The following is a 20,328-nucleotide window of genomic DNA, read 5'->3' as shown; positions in this document are numbered from 1 at the left end:
TCTCCTCCACTTTGCTCTCCGTTATCACAAAATCATTAAGCACCCTGCTACAATTTGATAACCTTCTGCAATTTTCAAACCTTAATAACTCCTCATGTGTGAATATAGAAGGACTTTGCACAGGCTTTCCAGGTGATTGCCTGCCTGGTGACAGAGGCCAGGAACAATCGATCGGTCAACCGTTGATGATCCTGCTCAGGTAGCTAACAAACTGAATGAATATTTTGCATCGACATTCACACATGAGGAGTTATTCAGCGAGGGGAATGCCAGAGGGGTATTCAACTCTGGCAGTAAGCTAGAGAAACTTGTAATAACTGAGAGTAAAGTGGAGGAGAAATTGTTGAAGATAAATACAAGAAAGGCACCTGGGGTGGATGGGATTTATCCAGTTATATTAAAGAAGCAGCAAAGGAAGTAAGCAAACCGTTAGCCATAATTATGAGAGCTTCCTTGGACTCAGGGGAAGTACCCATGGACTGGAGATGTGCAAATGTGGTCCCAATTCACAAAGGAGGATCAAAGGGCGACACAAGTAATTATAGACCTGTTAGTTTAATTTCTGTTCCTGGAAAATTAATGGAGGCACTGGTTAAAGAAGCACTGCAGGATCATCTAGACAAGACTTCAGTTATAGCTCAGACACAGCATGGTTTTGTTAAGGGGAAGTCTTGCCTGACCAATTTGATTGGATATTATGATGCAGTCACAAAAGAACTGGATGCAGGGAATAACTTTGATATCATATACTTGGATCTTAGAAAGGCTTTTGATACTGTTGCACATGGAAGAATGCTGCACAAATTGGAGCAGTGTGGCATTGGAGGCAAGTTGCTGCTATGGATAAAGGGGTGGTTGAGGGGGAGAAGACAGAGTGGTAATCAATGGACACTGCTCATCGTGGATTAATGTTATTAATGGAGTCCCTCAGGGTTAATTAGTCCCTCAGATTAATGTTATTAGTGGAGTCCCTCTGTATTTATAAATGATATTAATGATGGTATATCAAGCTTAATGTCCAGGTTTGCAGACGATACGAAGGTTGGCAGGGTTGTCAAGGACACTACTGACACTATGCTACTGCAACAGGATCTGGAAAGGTTGAGCAGATGGGCTGAGAGGTGGCAAATGAAGTTTAACATTGACAAATGTAAAGTACTACATATGGGAAACAGCAACCCAGAGCAACGTATCAACTCTGTGGTACTACACTGACAAGGTATAAGGTATATTCGTGTCAGACGGCACCTGGGATTTCTCCCATCTCCGCGTGTGTTTCGCTGTATCAAGGACAGTACACTGTCAAGCCAGAGACTTGAAAGTGTGTGGGTCGTGTCTGTGCAGTGTGATATGTTGTGCCCATTGTTTATCCGGCTTATTGGCCGCCAGGCCCCTAGTGGGGCCCGACGTTGCCCATACCCTGCCACGTGGAGGCTAGCCGGGTGTATCCAGTATCACAATTTGCTCTGGCAGGTCCTGCCACCTAGTTTCCTGGAGATTCAGTGGCTAGGGCCTATTTAAAAAAAAATAATAAATAAAATAAAATAAAAGTTTATGCATTTGACATTAATGCTTAATGGGATTGCTGTTAGGAAATCGCTGGTTAGGGTCGAACACTAAAGAGATGTGTTAAAGGCCAAATAGGTCGGGCAAAATTTTGATGTTATTAAATTTAGACATGTAACGCTAGATAAAAGCTGATAGTGTTAGATATCTTAGAGATTTGCACAAAACCGGTAGAATTTAGACGGTTATAATTTGGCGGCATTGTTAAGGGGTGTACTCAGTCGATTTAGTGAGAGGGGGGGGAGATTGAAGACTGGGGAGGAAACAGATAGAAGAATAGGGACGGATAGAGTAGGCATCCCCAAAGAGGTCAGTGGAGATGAGCCCCACCAGGTGAAATATGGGGGGTAGGCAGGGAGGAGAGGAGACAGAGATCCGTCTCCTCCATTCCCTGCCTGGGGATGGGGTTTTAAAGGGAACCAGGTTAGAGTACCCAGTTCGGATCGCCAATGGCGTGTTGGCAGCAAAGCCGCAGAATGTCTTCGTCGGTGTCTTGTCCAAGGAGTGTCGAATCCGGTATGAAGGTCCAGCTGCCCATCCCGCTCTGGGGGTGGGGTATGTTAGCTGGCAGTGGGGAACCTACCAGGTGAAGGGGGAGACACACACATTTACTTCATTTGTAATGTGCATTCTCACTCTACTTGCATTCTTTTTTTTTTATTTTTATTTATTTATTTTTTTTTTTTTATACTTTTTTCTTATTTTATAATTTTTTTTTTTTTTTTTTTTTTTTTTTTTTTATTTCACTTAACTCATTCATCTTTTTCTCACACACCAGGAGGGGATGCAATGATGGGTAGCGTAAATTTAAATACTAATTAAAACCAGGGTTAGTGTGTACTTAGCGTTTGTGTTCGTTTCTCTCACGCTTGCACTTTTATTCATTCTTCTAGCTCTCATCTCATTTATTCGACTCTTTCTTTCTGCACTGCACTCTCTGGGCACCGCAACTTACTGTTATTCTTCAGTTGTGGTGCAGGCCTAGCTGCAAGGTTTTTTTTTTTTTTTTTTTTTTTGCAGGCCAGGGAATGTCGAATGCAGTGATAGTGTTTATGTGGTTTGTAAATGTTTGTTGGTACAGTATATATAAAGTAATGTAAGTTATTTTTAACTTTGTATTCTTTCGGCCAACTACATTTGCTCTTCTGCTCACTCCCATTCACTTTCTCTGCATGCATTCCCATCCCCCTCCCCTACATTGGTTTGGGGCCCCAGGTTCCTACGCATGGCATGGTAGTCATGGGGAGTTTTGTTATGTCAGGTTTCTGTCAGGGTGCAGAATACTGCTATCCTAACAGTTTTTAAGTCATCATCTGGGCGTGGTGGGAAACTTGGGCAATTTTACTATTGATTATTGTTTAATTGCTGGGGGGCTGAAATTGCTCTGCGCATTTCGAAAACTTTCTGTGTGAAAGATGTAAAAGCTTTATAATTTTGCTCTTCTATGATGAAGAGATGTTCTTCTCCCCTGGGAAGGGGACCAATCTGTGCTATTAGCTCTGTTCTGGGGATGTCATATATTATACATTCATAGAGAATGTGTGCCCAGTCTTCACTTTCGCCACAGGTGCAGTTTGGGTCATCGGTCAGGCCTAAGGAGGTTAGTTTCGCCTTTAGGGAGCTGTGCCCTGTCAATATAAATGTTGTAAAAAGTCCAGGGACATACCACTTAGGTGGCTTAGGGCTAACCATTGACACCAGTGGCAGAAACCGTTTGGTGACCAGACCTCTGGTTTCCTGCTCCCACTTTGTTTGCCATAGCTCGTGGAGCTTTGTGGCTATTCTTTTTCTTTCATCATTGAAGGTATTGGTTGTATCAAGGGCTATCCCCAGAAATTCTGTGGGTATGCCCTTTTTAAATCTATAATATAAGCCTCTTTTGGCTACTTCCAGGTAAAGTGGGAGAGTTCCGGCCAGCAACTGTAGTGCAGGTGTGCTTACTGTGCGACATGCTCTGGTAATAGTGAGTAGTATTGTCCTTTGTATCGATTCTAATTTATTCCTATTTCTTACTATGGCCGAGCGGATGAACCACGCACCGGCTCCACTCCATAGGTGATAACAGGCAGGAACATTGCACAGTATATGATTGCTTTCTTTTGAGTCCCCAGTCTGCTCGACTGATCCAAGCAGTCATACCTGCATAATTTCGCACTTTCTTCGCCAAGTAGATCAAATGGGGGTAAAAAGTTAATTTTGAATCAAAGACCACTCAAAGATATTTTAGTTCTGTTACCATTTTTATAGTGATTGTGTTAATTTTGATTTGTGGACGTCTTCTCATGTCCAAATTACCTTTTAGAAGTATTTGTTTGGTTTTTTCAGGCGATATTTTGAGCATGTGCATTTGTGCCCACTCCTGCAGCTTCAAGAGAGCGGCATTTGATCTTTGCTCTACAACCACTCGTGAGTTGCCTTTTACAAGGAAAATCATGTCATCTGCAAAGGCCAGGCTTTCCACGGGGCCCAGATCCAAGGCCAGAAATTCATCCAGAACAATGTTCCAAAAGAAAGGGCCAAGGATTGATCCCTGCGGGCAGCCTTTATTCACAGGGCGTGTCAATTCCTGGAACCTTGTGCGTACTGAGACACTTCTGTCTGTAAGGTAGCTGTTTATTACCTTATAGAGGTTTTGTGGGGCATTTGCCTGGCGAAGTCTCCTAAGGACACTAGGCCACCACAGTGAGTCAAATGCCCCAGCAAAGTCAATGGAGATTGCCAGCATATATTTTTCCTCTGTGTTTTTAACTGTTGTCAGTAGGTGGTGCATGGCATCCTCCGTAGAATTGCCCTGCTTAAAACCATACTGATTGTTGGAATGCAAGCCTGCTTCTGTGTAATATTGAGCTAATCTGCTGTATATTAATCTTTTGTATATTTTCCCTAGTACAGGGAGTAGGGCTATTGGTCTATATGATTTGGGATCAGTAGGGAGTTTTTCAGGGTTTTTCAGGATTAACCTTAACACAGCTTGTTTCCATATTTTTGGGAATATACCTTCTGTCATACAGTTATTATATAGTGCTATTAATTTATCTGGTGCTATTTCTGCTAATTTTTTGATAATCTCAACCTCTAAGAGGTCAAACCCTGGGCATTTATTGTTTTTGGTTTTAGATAGTGCTATTTCTAAGTCTTGTATAGTGAACAGAGGTTCAATATTGGCATTGTCATATTCAGTGTTTTCTTTTATAATGTCGAGCTGGGTGGGGGAATGATTTCCAGTTTCAGTCTGAATGATACTGTCTAGGATGTTATGTACAGAATGCACCCAACACAGGGTTGGGGTTCCATCTGGTTTGACAGTAGTTTCTAAGACATCTCCTCTTGGCAGCTTGTTGGTCACTATTCTGTAGACAACTCCCCAAGGGTTATTGTTTCCAGTAGTTCCCACCAAGTGCTTCCAGCATTCCTTTTTCTTATCTCTTATGAGGGCTGTATACTGATTCCTGTGAGTTTTATAAGAATCTCTCAGTGCATCCACCTCATTTTGTGACCAAGATGTTCTGGCTCTTTGAAAATGTCTCCGTGCCTGGTGTACCCTACGTCTGAGTATAGTCAGTTCGGGGCACCACCAGGGAACTGTCTGCTTCCTCGGTTTTTTCCGTGGGATAGACAGGGTTGCTGTTTTTGTTAAAATGTTTGTCATAGTCAGTGCTTGCTCGTCCGGGCTACAGTTGCCTGATCTAGACCACTCATTTTCCTGTTTTTGCAGCTCAGCTGCTGTATGTTCTGCAAAAATCTGCCAGTTTGCCTTTTTAAGGTTATACCTTTTGATATCCAACAGAGAGTGTTGGGTTGTTTGTAATTGCCTGTTTAGTTTGAAGGAAATGGCTCTGTGATCTGATGTGGTCCAGGCTGGCTGGACACACCAGTCTGTGATTTTATAAGCTATTGAATTGGTGGCAAGAGTGATATCAATGGTACTGCTAAAAGTTGGGAGGTTATTTGGTTGGTTTAGCACTTGAAAGGGTGAGGTGGCTATATAGTCTGAAAGTATCTGGCCGTTCTGTGTGTGCCTGCTCTGTCTTCTGTACGGCTATGCCATAAGGCTGACCGGCAGTTGACATCAGCACACACTATGAATATTTGCAGTAGGTAGCAAGTTTGTGACTACTTGTAGGTATTCAATAGTTGGATTTATATCTCCACCTGGTCTGGAATATAGTGAAATAATGTAAAACTGTCCTACAGCACTGGTAATATGGGCACACACTCCCACTGGGGAGCAGAGGTGACCCACCTTTGTGACTGAAAGGTCAGTATTTTTAACTACTATTGCTGTGGAAGGGACACCTGAGGTGTATTCTATTATTTTATAGTCTCTTGGGTATCCCTGAACTCTACCCATATGTGCGTAGGGCTCCTGGAGTACCAAGATATCTATATTATTTTCTTCCAATTTGAGTTTGATCTGATCTACAACGGCTCTTGCTCTTTGAGCATTCAATTGGACAAGATTTAGAGCCCTAGTCACATTTATGTTTTCAATCTGGCCCATAGTTGGTCCTAGATTGTATAAGTTTTGCCATTTTTTTATAACTGGGGCATTTATCATCCCTGATACTATGTGTATAGTCAGTCAGCCGTGCTGCCTTGCAGGTAGCACATTTTGGCTGCTGAGACTTATTTTTGCAATTTTTGTAATCGTGGCCAGTGACCACAGACAGGTTCTTTCTGAGTGCAGTCTCTGGCAATGTGACCATATTTATGGCAGTTAAAGCAACTTTGGATAGGGAAATGTTCTCTAAATCTATGACTGGTCCAGCCTGCATAGATTCTCTGTTGTCCCTGCAATACCTTCCAAATTTTTGGTGTAATTTCTGCAATTATGTTGAGTTGTCCATTCCTTTTGTTTTTTGTTGCTCTTTTCAGCAGGAATTCAGCAGCAAATTCATCTATTGTCATTTCATTGTTAAAGTTTTTGAAGTAGATATCCATCATGAATTCTTTTTCTATTACTGACACAGGTACATCAAAGATTATAATATTAGGGTTTTTCCCTTTTGGTTTTTCAGGGAGCAAGCCCAGTTTTTCAATTTCAGGATGGTTTTCTATTTTTCTTAGATCTTCTTTGCTTGCTACCTCGATCAGGACTCCATTATTCCTGATTTTCCGCATGTTGTTTATCTTTATTTCTCTCAGATGAGGCCTCAGCTTTGTTACCACTGTGTCCTTAACTGCCTCACTGGTTTTATGGGTAGAGTCACTTTTTGCTTTCAGAATAACAATGTTGCTTTCCTTGTTTATATTAGGTTGCTTAGTAGCTATTTGTTTTGCTTTAGTTATGTCCTGTTTGCTATTAGCCTTTGCACATTGGGCATAGGTTAGTGTGTTCATTGTTTTATAGTTGTTCTTCTCCTCAGTTGTAACCTCTAATTTTGATTTTAACACTTGGTTCTCTGTGTTTAATTCAATCAGGCGCTGCTCAAACAGTGACCAACAGTTCACTATCTGCAGCCTAATTGCAGAAGTAATCCTGTTGGTTTGCTTGTGCATATATTCTTCTAGATACACTCTGGTTTCCTTTGCCTGTTTGATAGGGTCAGTCAAATTTGTTAGGTAGTCTAGTTTTAGTTCTTCTTCTGTCTTTTGTTGCATCTCTGGAATTTCTATAGTTTCTTGATTTTTTCTTTTCCTGCCCTGCTTAATACTGAGGGGGCCAGGAGGCCAGCTATCCAGTTCGTTACCATTTTCCTCATTAACAGGGACTTTCTCCCTGAGCACTCTAGCTTCATTTTCAGAGGAGTCTTTTAGGTCATTGTCCAGAATTTTGTCATTATTTGATTTTTCAGCCATAATTTCTGCATTAAATTCACTTTTAGCAATTTTCTGACGTTTTAAGTAGTGGTTTGGGGTACTTATTTCCAGTGTAGGCCCACTAGAAATCAGAAATCACAATTTTCAAGTTTTGGCGGGAAACGCCTGTAGACAAAGAAAACTATTTTATAAGCTAAGTATAAGTTAATTCTGTCAGGAGTATTATATTTTCCATACAAAATAACCTTATCACGAGCCGTTTCAAGTATAATATATTCAAATTTCTCGACTTTTGAGACGTATTCAAATCAGTGGCTATGTCAGTGGGCTCGCTACCGCTGAAGCTGTAGCGATCGCGCTGGACAAAATCACTCTCAAAAGAGCAAAAATAGGCAAATACAATCACAAAAACTATTCTTGCCCAACTTAATTTACTTACCTTCATCTGTGATACTCTTCAAACCTGAAAAATCCATGTTCTAATACTTGCCTAAATCAAAGATCGCGCAATATCGTCGTCCGCCGTTTACGTCAAGTGGAGCTTCGTGCAGATGCGTCCGTACACTTCCGCGACCACAACGACTCGGTACTGCACTGACAGTGGTAGAGAATGAAAGGGACCTGGGGGGTGGTTGTGCAGGCAGATATGAAGTTTTCTGAGCAGCGCAGACGGGCTGGAAGAGTAGCTCATGGTGTATTGTCGATGATATATAGGAATTTTTCTAGCAGGGATAAGGAGGTGATTATTCCCTTGTATAAGGCAATGGTCAGACCGCACCTAGAGTACTGTATACAGGTCTGGAGGCCTCATTTCAAGAAGGATGTAGAGATGCTGGAACGAGTACAGAGAAGGGCAACAAGATTAGTGAATGGAACAAAGGGGTGCTCTTACGAAGAAAGGCTTACATTTTTGCAAATTACAATGTCTGGAGACTATGCACTGGCGAGGTGATCTGATAGAGGTGTATGAAGCCTTGAATGGTTTGAGCATGCTCAATGCTGATGGGATTCTTCCTCTTGCTCAGAGTAATCACCTGAGAGGGCATAAATTCAAATTGAGGAAAGACAGATGTAGGATAGATGTGAGGAAATTTGCCTTTAGCCAGCGGGTGGTTGGTTGCTGGAATAGACTTCCATCCCTTGTCGTGGAAGTTGATAGCCTAAATAAGTTTAAGGCTCAGCTGGACAGGTATTTTGAACGAACAGAGGGGTGAAGTGGAAGTGGTTATTTTTTATTTATTTATTTGTGTTTTTTTTTTTTTTTTTTTGGCTGATGCTGCATAAGCTTGCTTTCTTGCATCAAATGCCTCTACTAATGCTAACAACACACACGCACACTGCAGAAACACAACATACACATTTCTGGCCTTTTACAGAGTTCTGTATCCATCACAGTGTACCAAGGCGGAGATGAACTGACGTTCAGGTGCTGTCCTACACATGTCCACATGTACTAAGTCTTGGGAATTTGTCTTGCAAGTATGTGAATGGAGGACCATTTACTTCCAAAGCTTTCACGAAATTTTTCATGATTCTGGTTGATGTAGTGTGGTGGAAGGAAAACTTTATTTGAATCTATCAGACGTTCAAATGCATTAAAATACCAGAGTTTCAAATAGATCTACTAGATGTTCTTCATGTGTTAATGATTTTGTTCAGGCCAGCTCCTCTTCTCATAGTGCATTGCCTTGGTACAACTATTCTACTCACAGAGAAAGCAACAGTACTTAGTGTAACCATTTTGTAGTCCTAATAAATTACCTTTAAATCACCACATATCTGCTACCCATACTTCTGATAGTATACACCTAAGAGGATTTTCTCCATGTTTGCATATGTTTCTGTTTTGTGAATGGCATACGCAAAAGTTATTGAAGGCAGCATATTTTCATTGTGTAATAACAGAGCCTTAAGTCTAACTTAAGGCTTAGAAGCATCTATAAATAGTCGCCATTTTTCAGGAACACGCCTCATGTTCATTGCTGCCATTAGACCATTAACATCCTTACAAACATTGAGTTCACACTCTGATAGAATTTATCATAGTCTGTATTTCGAGTATTTTGTTACTTTCACAGAATGATCTAGAAAATTCCACTGTTTTAGCCTCGAGGCCAAAAGCTCTGCCTTATTCTTTGGCAGTCTGAGATCCCTGATTTCTGTGATCTTATGTGGTTCAGAAGGATAAAGCTTTGGACAAAATGGTGGATCCCTTGACGTAGACAGCTGCTGTACTTCTTCATGTATATCAAGTTGATGTTCATCAGTGTCTTCATCAGAGTGTACAGAAAAATGGTCGGGTGGTTCAGAAATAGGTGGTACTTCACTGTGAGGCATGGGACGAATTGCAGATGGTATATTTGGATACGTCACTGCCCACTTTTTCTTTGTCATCCCTTTTCTAATAGGAGGCACTACAGAAGTAACAGTATGTGACATTATTTGTTGACTCCCTCAAAATCATGGGTACTGCAAAAGGCATAAAACCTTGATATAACCCAAAGTACAAGAAGTAGGCCTTTTTTATGGCTCAAGTTAAGGGACATTTTCTTGAAACTAACGTGGCTTCTCCACATACGTAACATAAGTCATCCAGACTATTCACACAATAATTGCTAGGCATATTAATCTTTCACAACAAAAATACTGTGCAAAAAGTAGGAACTCACAGAGAACAGACATTAACTGAAAACAAATAACCAAGTACTTAGCTATATTCGAGGATTACTGCAACACAGTTGAAGACTCATTTCAGGCGACAACTTATCACGCGATGCAAAGTGAGGTGACAGTTGCCAATCATGTGATAAGAGTGTGGTGGTACTGAAACTGCACTGTTGCCATGCATTTTCCAAGAGCTGTAGTTGATAATGTAGAGTTAATACATTATAATTAATACATTGATATATATTACACTGTAGTTAATACATAAGATCTAGCTAATATGAGACCACAACTGTAATTTGAAAATAAGAGCCCATCAACAAATTTTAATGTGATTTTTATGTTCAGCAGCATAAAATTACTCAAGTTGGGCATTTTAGTTTTCGTAACATTTTACGTGTTGACCAGTGTTATCTAAAAGAACAGAAATCGTGAATGGATCTGCCCATGGAGGAATCACCATCCTTGTTGTACTTTGGGAAAGACTCCATGTTTCTTTTCCAAATTACTATAATGGGCTTTTTATGCTTACACTATTTCTGCCATGTTTTCCAATATTGTGCACATGACAATCCAGAAAATCAGCTGAAGATTAAAAAAAAGCGTTTTTCTGCTTGCAAAACATACTGGAGAGCATGCTAATTGTAAAATTAAGATTTTGCATGAGTGTGTTATCTTTATAAATAAGCACTGATTTTAAAAAAAATTGTCTTTCAGATGCTCCATGGTGTGGTCATTGTAAACAACTGGCACCCATCTATGAACAATTAGGAGAAAAGTATAAAGAACATAATACTGTTATCATTGCCAAAATGGATGCTACAGCTAATGAGTTAGAGCATACTAAAATCCATAGTTTTCCTACTATCAAATTGTACAGAAGGGAAACTAATGAAGTATGTATTCCTTATTGAGACTTTATTGATATTTTACAATATTAATTTTAATGTTTAACTTGAAATTGCAAGACAATAAATATTACACTACCCTGTATTTTGAAAAAAATTCAGTTTTCTCAGAAAAGGGTGTTTTTGAATCATTTATAATGCTGATTTCAAAAATGACTTCTGTTTGTTTCCATCATGTCAGGTTTTTTAAAAAATTTTTATTTACTTTGTCAGAATTTGGGCACTGAAATTATAACAAAATGCTACTTTTACCAGACAGTTATACAAGTAGTTCTCGACTTTACGAGTTAATTCGTTCCTAGTGTGCGCTCGTAAAGTGAAAACTCGTAAAGCAGGAATTTATTTCCCATAGACATAAGGTTAAAAAAAGCGGTTACGTTCTGAACAATGAAATTAGTTAGCTGATCATTTTATGTTTAAACAATGATCGATTTATTGAAAGAAATGAAAACATAGCCTGTAATTGAAAACAAATTGCCTGTTAAATCAAGCAAATTATAATAATAGAGAAATTATTTACAACTTACAAATGTTAAAGAATGCTTATTCTTCATCATCATCGACTAAATGTACACTCATTGATCACTCATTATTGGCTCAGCACTCGTTGGTTTGTTGCACAAGGAGTCGTCTTCAGAAATGTTTCAAGAGGCATTTGTTTCCAAGATAATCTTCTCTTTTAATTATAAATTTCACGATTGCATGCATAAGCATATTTTAACAGTACACACAAATTGCAACTAACACAATTCGCGAGTAGTAACAAGTTTACGAAGCTTTAAAAAAAAGGAATGAAGAGAAGATTCTGAAAATTTGTTTTTTATACTATTTTTGTACTTAAAGGGGAAACACATTTCACCATAATAACATAAAAAACCACACAATTCCAGCTAATTGGTATTTTCGCAAATACAAGAAGATCGAGTTTACTACCCGCTTATAATTGCTTCCAGTAACAGAAAAGCCCAATAAATTGGAAAGTGCAAATTGTTTTTATTGTTTTATGGTCGTGAAATCTAGAAAAATATCACAAAGGCGTTTAAAATTGATTTTTATAACGGAACGTATGATAACGATGAAAGTGTAGTGCATTTTAATGATTTGAATTGGTAACTAATACAATTTACAAACCACGCTCACGACCTTTTATGTGGCCTTAAGGTCATCTATTGACCTTAAAAATGACATTTTAGAGAGATAAATAGCTTAGTTATTCAGCGAAAATTTCAGCTTTCGAGATCTTGAAACGAATTACCAAAAAACAATGTGTTATTGTTCACATTACAATATTTTAACGATACGATGATGTCTCTGGAACTGATTAATATCGTAAAGCGGGGTACACTGTATTGTATAGCTATGCATTCCAAACCACGTGTGTAGCTATACACTGTATTGTATAACTATGTACGTGGTTTGGAATGCGGTATTTATGAATGTTTAACATTCATTTTTTGCAATTAATGTTCATATTTTCGATTTTGTTGATACTTGATACTTGGGTGGGGGGAAGACTCAGTAAAGCGAAAACTGCCTGTATTTAAATACATATTGAAAACACTATTAGAAAGGGAATGTGGTGAAAAGTTCACTAAACTCTCGCCTCTCAGTTTTAAAAACTGATATACAATGGGTCAAATGGCAGCGGCAGTGGATATGGTGTGTTGATAGCCCGGGTATCCCACTCCCGAGCACATTTATTGCTTGCCCTTTGGGCACCGTGGTGGGTGGGGAGCCCAGGCACTGAACAACTTCAAAAACTTCATGTATCATAATAAAATTATTCCTTCTGGGGCCGCAACCCGGTCCTTATCTGAAAATTTGGCAATTGACTCAGATGATGCTACTTCTGCTAAAAGACAGAAAACAGAAGTTATGAGTATATCAGGTCTAACGCCTTGCTACCTGATAATTCACTCCACTAGTGAGAAACCAGAAGGGTTTGGAAGGTTCTCCTAAATCTGTCAAATGGCTTCGTTCAGGCGACATACTTACCAGAAGTGACAAACATTCAGAACAGCTCCTCCAAGCATCATCTATGGGGGAATGCCCATCACTTATGCCCCACAAGACATTGAACTCGTCCTGTGATGTCACTGAATGAGATCTTATGGATGTGACAAAGAGTAAATTTGTTCTGAATTAAAACCACGAGGAATGATAGCTGTGAAACGAATATCCATGTGTAGGGAGGGGAAAATCGTTCCAACCAGAAAGATCATATTGACATTTAATTCACCAATTTCTCCTAAAGAGATCAAAGCAGATTATATTAACTTCCCAGTGTGTCCATACGTACCAAACCCTTTACAGTGCTTTCAGTGCCAGAAATATGGACACTCGCAAACTGCTTGTTGTGGAGCCATTGCATGTGCTTGCTGCACTGCAAAGGACTGTGAAACCACATCCTGTTCAGCTTCAAAACCATTATGCATTAACTGCCAAGGAGAGCACCTTGCTTATTCACAAGCATGCCAGAGGTGGAAATAAAAAGGAATTTCTTCTTTCAGGAATTTGGAGGCAAGAAAAGTATGGAAACCCATGAATACATATAAACTTACTCTCAGACAGTAGCAGGGAGGATTTCCAGTATGGATTCAGTCAGTGCCGGTCCACTGGTGATATTCTGGCTTATGTTACCCATTTATGGATTAATTCCATGGAAAAGTTCAGTGAAACACAAGGAGTTGCTCTTGACATTGTATTTGGCAAAAAGGTCTTCTAAACAAGCTTCCATTTCATGTTTTGCCAGCTGTTTTTTTGAAATTGGTTATCCAGTTTTCTCTCTGACCGCTCTCACTGAGGGTAATGGTAGATGGCGCTCGGTCTTCTAACTTCTCCACTAATAAAGATGGCACCGCAGTAGCCAGGTGGGAAGGAGCAGTAGTGCGAAGCACACGCTTCTTGATTAGACCATGGTTCGGGCCCTTCACCACCAAATACGGAGGATGCGGAAAGATCAGGGAATGACCACTGCATATTCCCAGAGCAATATGGCCTCAGTTGCAAATGCTCCTAACAACAACAACAACTAATAAAGATGTCCCCCAAGGTTCAGTTCTTTCCCCCACTCTTTTCCTCTTGTATATTTATGAACTTCTTCCATTGACCGGAAATCCTATCTATAGTTTTGCCGATTATAGCACATTGTATTCAACTTCCCGAATATCTGCTACCAATTCCTTAAATGCCAATCTCCAGGTAATTCTCCAGTGGGGCAAAGACAACTTAGTTGATTTCAATCGTTCTAAAACTCAATTTTGTCTTATATCTCACAAAAAGGATTTTTCTGCAGCTGTGCTTATCTTTGGTGACACTCCATTTTCTAGGCGAGATGATATCTCTCTTTTGGGGAGTACCCTGACTTCTAATCTCTCTTGGTATAAACACATTATATATATTGTTTCCTCTGCATTTAAAAAACTTGGTTTTCTCTTTCGCTCTTCGCATTACTTTTCTTCCAAAAAAATCTGCACTACCGTGGAATATTGTTCCCACATCTGGGGCGGTGCCTCCAAAACCTCTCTCTCAGGCTTCTAGATTCCATTCAGAAGAGGGCATTCAAGTTAATGACTCATCTCTAACAGAGTCTCTCCACTTGCTGTCTCATAGATATACTGTTTCTGCTGCATGTCTTTTCTACAGATATTTCCATGGGCACTGTTCTTCTGAATTGGCTTCTATAATTCCTGCTCTCTCTTTCAGAACAGTCCGAACACATGCTGCCAACATCCATTTACTTCCAACTTCAAATTCGCAGAACCAACTTTTCATCTTCCTCATTTATTCATTCAATTCCCATTTTCTGGAACAACCTTTCTTCATATGTATTTCCTGAAAATTACAGTCTAAAGAAGTTCAAGTCTAATGTCAACAAATATCTTCTTTCGTCTTCTCAATCTCCAGCCGAAGCACGGTACTAAGGTGCCAAGCGTATTTTGAGGCCAAACAATATTTGTGCAATTCATAAAGTGCTCTTCAAAGGTGATTAAAGTTATTTTTATGGTCTTACGTTTCGCTGAAGTCTTATTTTTAAAACTGTTCACTTGAAAAGCCCAAAGTTAGAACACAGAAAGGAAACCCACCTTTCTTTCTTTATCCATATTTCTAGGTCACTAATCAACTAACATTTTAACCGCTTGGCCTCCTAGCGGCAGTGCTCCTGCCTCCCCATGGTGAGGCCGGAAACCTTGGCAGATAAGTCCTCTTGCCAAGGGCTAAAAGGAGCAACAAGGGAAACACAGACCATCAGGATATTGAGAATGATAATCCAAAGAGACAAAAGACTGATCGGATGGAGTAACCTTGCCCATCATTCTTAATCATCCACTCACTTACTAGTCAGCCCATGAATAAATTCTCTCTTTGACATACAAAAACATATGGAGGATATTGCATTACCTCCCAAGGCGGTGAAGAGACTGCAATCAGGAGACTTACCAGTAGAAACCACGAACCTCGGACGTTCTGAGAAGCTGTTACAACTTACAAGCTTCGCTGGCATTCCAGTTAAAATATCTCCTCACACAACCCTAAATTCATCTAAGGGTGTGATATCCAGTTGGGCCCTATTAAACGTCGCTGAAGAATAAATTACCCAAGAGCTGCAGAGACAACACATAATTGAAGCAAGACGAATAATGATTAAAAAAGATAATCAACTTACACCTACCAGAAATATTATTCTCACCTTCAATACACCCAACTTACCCTCCTCTGTAAAAGCAGGTTATTTACTTTGCCACATCCGCCCTTACATTCCAAACCCTTTAAGATGTTATAAATGCCAAAAGTATGGCCACTCACAAACTGTATGCAGAGGAGTTCCTATCTGCCCCAATTGTGATCCTCAGATCACATACAAAGTAACTGCTACAAAAATGACCTGCCCAAATTGCAAAGGTGACTATCCTGCATATTCTAAAACGTGAAAAATGGAAAACCCAGAAGAAAATAGTAAGATACAAGGTTAAGAACAAAATCAGTTACCAAGAAGCAAGAAAAGTAGTTGCACCTATTATAACCAAAAACATGACCTAAACCAATGGTGTAAAAAGTATCAAGCAGTCTCCACTCAAACTGATATAACAGTTCCCACTAACAAATCAATTTCTGATTGGCTAGAAATGTTCTTTAGCATTAGCATTAGTAGAGGCATTTGATGCAAGAAAGCAAGCTTATGCAGCATCAGCCAAAAAAAAAAAAAAAAAAAACAAATAAATAAAAAATAACCACTTCCACTTCATCCCTCTGTTCGTCCGAAATACCTGTCCAGCCGAGCCTTAAACTTATTTAGGCTATCAACTTCCACAACAACGGATGGAAGTCTATTCCAGCAACCAACCACCTGCTGGCTAAAGGCAAATTTCCTCACGTCTATCCTACATCTGTCTTTCCTCAATTTGAATTTATGCCCTCTCAGGTGATTATTCTGAGCAAGAGGAAGAATCCCATCAGCATTGAGCATGCTCAAACCATTCAAGGCTTTATACACCTCTATCAGATCACCTCGCTGGTGCCTAGTCTCCAGACACTGTAATTTGCAAAACGTAAGCCTTTCTTCGTAAGAGCACCCCTTTGTTCCATTCACTAATCTTGTTGCCCTTCTCTGTACTCGTTCCAGCATCTCTACATCCTTCTTGAAATGAGGCCTCCAGACCTGTATACAGTACTCTAGGTGCGGTCTGACCATTGCCTTATACAAGGGAATAATCACCTCCTTATCCCTGCTAGAAAAATTCCTATATATCATCGACAATACACCATGAGCTACTCTTCCAGCCCGTCTGCACTGCTCAGAAAAGTTCATATCTGCTTGCACAACCACCCCCAGGTCCCTTTCATTCTCTACCACTGTCAGTGTAGTACCACAGAGTTGATACATTTGTCTGGGGTTGCTGTTTCCCATATGTAGTACTTTACATTTGTCAATTTTAAACTTCATTTGCCACCTCTCAGCCCATCTGCTCAACCTTTCCAGATCCTGTTGCAGTAGCATAGTGTCAGTAGTGTCCTTGACAACCCTGCCAACCTTCGTATCGTCTGCAAACTTGAACATTAAGCTTGATACACCATCATTAATATCATTTATAAATACAGAAAACAATAATGGACCTAATACTGAACCCTGAGGGACTCCACTAATAACAAATTGGTCAGGCAAGACTTCCCCTTAACAAAACCATGCTGTGTCTGAGCTATAACTGAAGTCTTGTCTAGATGATCCTGCAGTGCTTCTTTAACCAGTGCCTCCATTAATTTTCCAGGAACAGAAGTTAAACTAACAGGTCTATAATTACTTGTGTCGCCCTTTGATCCTCCTTTATGAATTGGGGTCACATTTGCACATCTCCAGTCCATGGGTACTTCCCCTGAGTCCAAGGAAGCTCTCATAATTATGGCTAAGGGTTTGCTTACTTCTTTCTTTGCTGCTTCGTTTAATATAACTGGATAGATCCCATCCACCCCAGGTGCCTTTCTTGTATTTATCTTCGACAATTTCTCCTACACTTTACTCTCAGTTATTACAAGATTCTCTAGCTTACTGCCAGAGTTGAATACACCTCTGGCATTCCCCTCACTGAATAACTCCTCATGTGTGAATGTCGATGCAAAATATTCATTCAGTTTGTTAGCTACCTGAGCAGGATCATCAACAGTTGACCCATCGATATCAAGTGGACCAATCTGATTCATCCCCTTCCTTCTAGAGTTTACATAAGTAAAGAACTCTTTGCTGTTTTTCTTTGCATCCCTTGCCAAAGATTTCTCGTAATCTGCCTTCGCCTGCCTAACCTCCTTTGTAACTTGGTTACAGATCAACTTGTATCTATCATAGGCTTCTGTGTCACGTGTTAATTTGTATGTATCCCATGCATTTTTCTTCTCTGCCATATGTCTCATTAGTTCATCTGACATCCACTTAGGCCTAAACCTTGAACAATATTTCTTAGTTGGTATGTAAAGCCTAGTAGCTTCCAAGATAAGTTCTTTGAATGCTTCCCATTTTGAATTTGCTGTTGGTAACATCATCAGTTGGTCCCACTGTATAGAATTTAAATACTGTCTCAGTCCATCGTAGTCGCCTTTACGAAAGCAATAACCCTTCCCTTTACTCCTAATGGTAGTTACCTCTTTGAGTAAATCCCACTTCAGCACACTGTGATCACTGCCACCTAGTGGTTCATTTACCTGCAGATTCTTAATGCATGAAGAATCACTACTGATAATCAAATCAAGAGTATTACTCCCTCTAGTTGCCTCCTGAACATGCTGATGTAGAAAACAATCATCCAATAAATCCAGAAAAGCCTTGCTAGTGTGTGAGTGACCAGCCTCCAAATTCCAGTCAATATCTGGGAAATTAAAATCCCCATTATAAGACTCTGCGAAAATTTTCGCATTATGAATCCAGAGCACGTAGGCCTGTTTTATTATATAAGACTCTCTGATTTATTGGCCCACTCTATTTCCCCGTACAGTTTCTTGTTATACTCATCAGAGTCATTAGGCCTATAGCACACTCCTACTCTCAATTTTGATCTCCCAATGCTTATGTCACACCAAACTGACTCGACACTGCACTGTCCAGCAATGTCGACTGGCTTCACTTCCTTGGATTTTATGTATTTCTTAACTAATAGCATAACCCCTCCTCCCTTCCTATCCTGTCTATCCTTTCTGTAGACATTGTACTCCCCAAATTCCAGTTCTGCATTCCTTATATCTGTGTGACACCACGTCTCTGAAATCCCCACAATATCTGCCTTTGATGTTTTGAGCAATACCTCAAATTCATCAAATTTATTTACGAAACTCCTAGCATTGGTGTACACGCAAGTATACATGCACCTGTTCTTTTTCTTAGCTACCCTAACACAACCTATGTGTTTATTTGTACCCCAATGATTCCCAGCAGTCTCTGAAATATCCTGCATCTTATTTTCCAGGCTGCGGCTCATTCCAATAGAAGCAGTGCAAGAATCACTTTCACCTCTGCCAGTGGCTACTGTTAATCTATTAGTCCTTGTATCCCCCCAATCTAACAGTTTTCCGACCCACCTAACACTGCCTCGATAGCATCAGCAAACATTCTTGCACCCTTTCTATTTAAGTGTATCGCATCCCTGTAGAAGCAGTCTCTCCTCTTAACAAGTACAGACCAGGCTGAAAAAAATTCTACCCCTTGAGCCTTGCACAATCCTTCCAGGGCCGAATTGATCGACAGGGCTCTCATCATACACTCCCTCCTATCGTGTCTGGGCAGAATTGCAGACACTTTCAAATTCAACCCTAATTCACGGCTTTTTTTCAACAGTGACCTGTACTTGTTAAGTAATTCTGCCGGCCTTTCTAAGCAACAATCCAAGTTCTCTGACCAGGCAAATAATACTCCTCTGATAATACCAGTGGCAGCTCCTACTCCAGTCATCGATACAATATCTCATAGTTCAAATGCAATTGTAGTGAAAAATATTCAGGACACAACCATGGACACAGATGGCACATCCATACAGGATAATCCCCTTCTCGAACTCCATACAGAAGAAGAGATGGACACAGGTCAACAAGTTTTCTCCAAAAAAAGATAAACCTAAATTGGAACGTCATAAGCCAGTAATCTTCAAAAAGCAGTCAGATACAACTCCATCAATTAAACACAAATAATGCCTTGTATTTTACAATGGAACTGCAGAGGCTTTCGTTGCAACACAGATGATATCCATGATCAAATTAACCGATATTCTCCAGTTGCCCATTGTCTTCAGGAAACTTACCTAACCTTGTAAATTTCTCCTTCAATAAAGAACTATTGCCTTTATCAAAGAGATCATAATACAGCAAATGCTACCCATGGTAGTGTAGCAATCCTGATAAATTCGAAGATCCTAATTAAACATATTTAACTTCAAACTGAAATAGAAGCTGTTGCTGTGCATATTGCAATAAAACTTGTCTCAGTATATCTATCACCAAACCATACTTACTGTTTAAAAGATCTTGAAGATCTCTTCATACAGATACCTCCAACTCTCTGTATATTAGGGGATTTTAATGGGCACCACTTCTTATGGGGCGATCCTAAACTAGACACATATGGTCGACTCATTGAAAGCTTTCTAGAGTTGCAAAACCTCATTATACTCAATACTGGTGCACACACTCACATACAATTCCAAACTGGACACACCTCAGCAATAGATCTCTCAATTTATTCTCCAGTACTGGTTCCGATCATAGAGTGGTATGTTTTAAATTATCCTGTGGGCAGTGACCACTTTCCAATCATATGCAATTTTTTAACATCAGACTCCTTTAAACAAACTGTGCAGGAAATCGAAATTTGTTCGTGCAAACTGGGCAAAATTTCGTTCATCAATCTCTCTTGATAAGGAAAAAATCCAGGTCCAGAGTATTGATAACGTAACAG

At 39.8% G+C, this 20,328-nt stretch overlaps 1 protein-coding gene across 1 annotated transcript in view; it reads left to right on the top strand.

Annotated features, from left to right (window-relative positions):
* Nucleotides 1-20,328, top strand: part of LOC150083164 (protein disulfide-isomerase-like) — a 544,047-nt gene that overhangs the window by 440,621 nt on the left and 83,098 nt on the right. The window contains exon 8 of the mRNA XM_090377883.1: nucleotides 10,708-10,886. Coding sequence (XP_090234009.1) covers nucleotides 10,708-10,886 — 179 coding nt within the window. The remainder of the gene's footprint in view (nucleotides 1-10,707; nucleotides 10,887-20,328) is intronic.

This window comes from Mastigoproctus giganteus, chromosome 7 (genome assembly GCF_048544385.1).
Source record: "Mastigoproctus giganteus isolate SK-2022 chromosome 7, ASM4854438v1, whole genome shotgun sequence".
NCBI lineage: Eukaryota > Metazoa > Arthropoda > Arachnida > Uropygi > Thelyphonidae > Mastigoproctus > Mastigoproctus giganteus.
The sequence above is the reverse complement of the archived record's forward strand: the minus strand, read 5'-3'. Positions and strand labels throughout refer to the sequence as shown.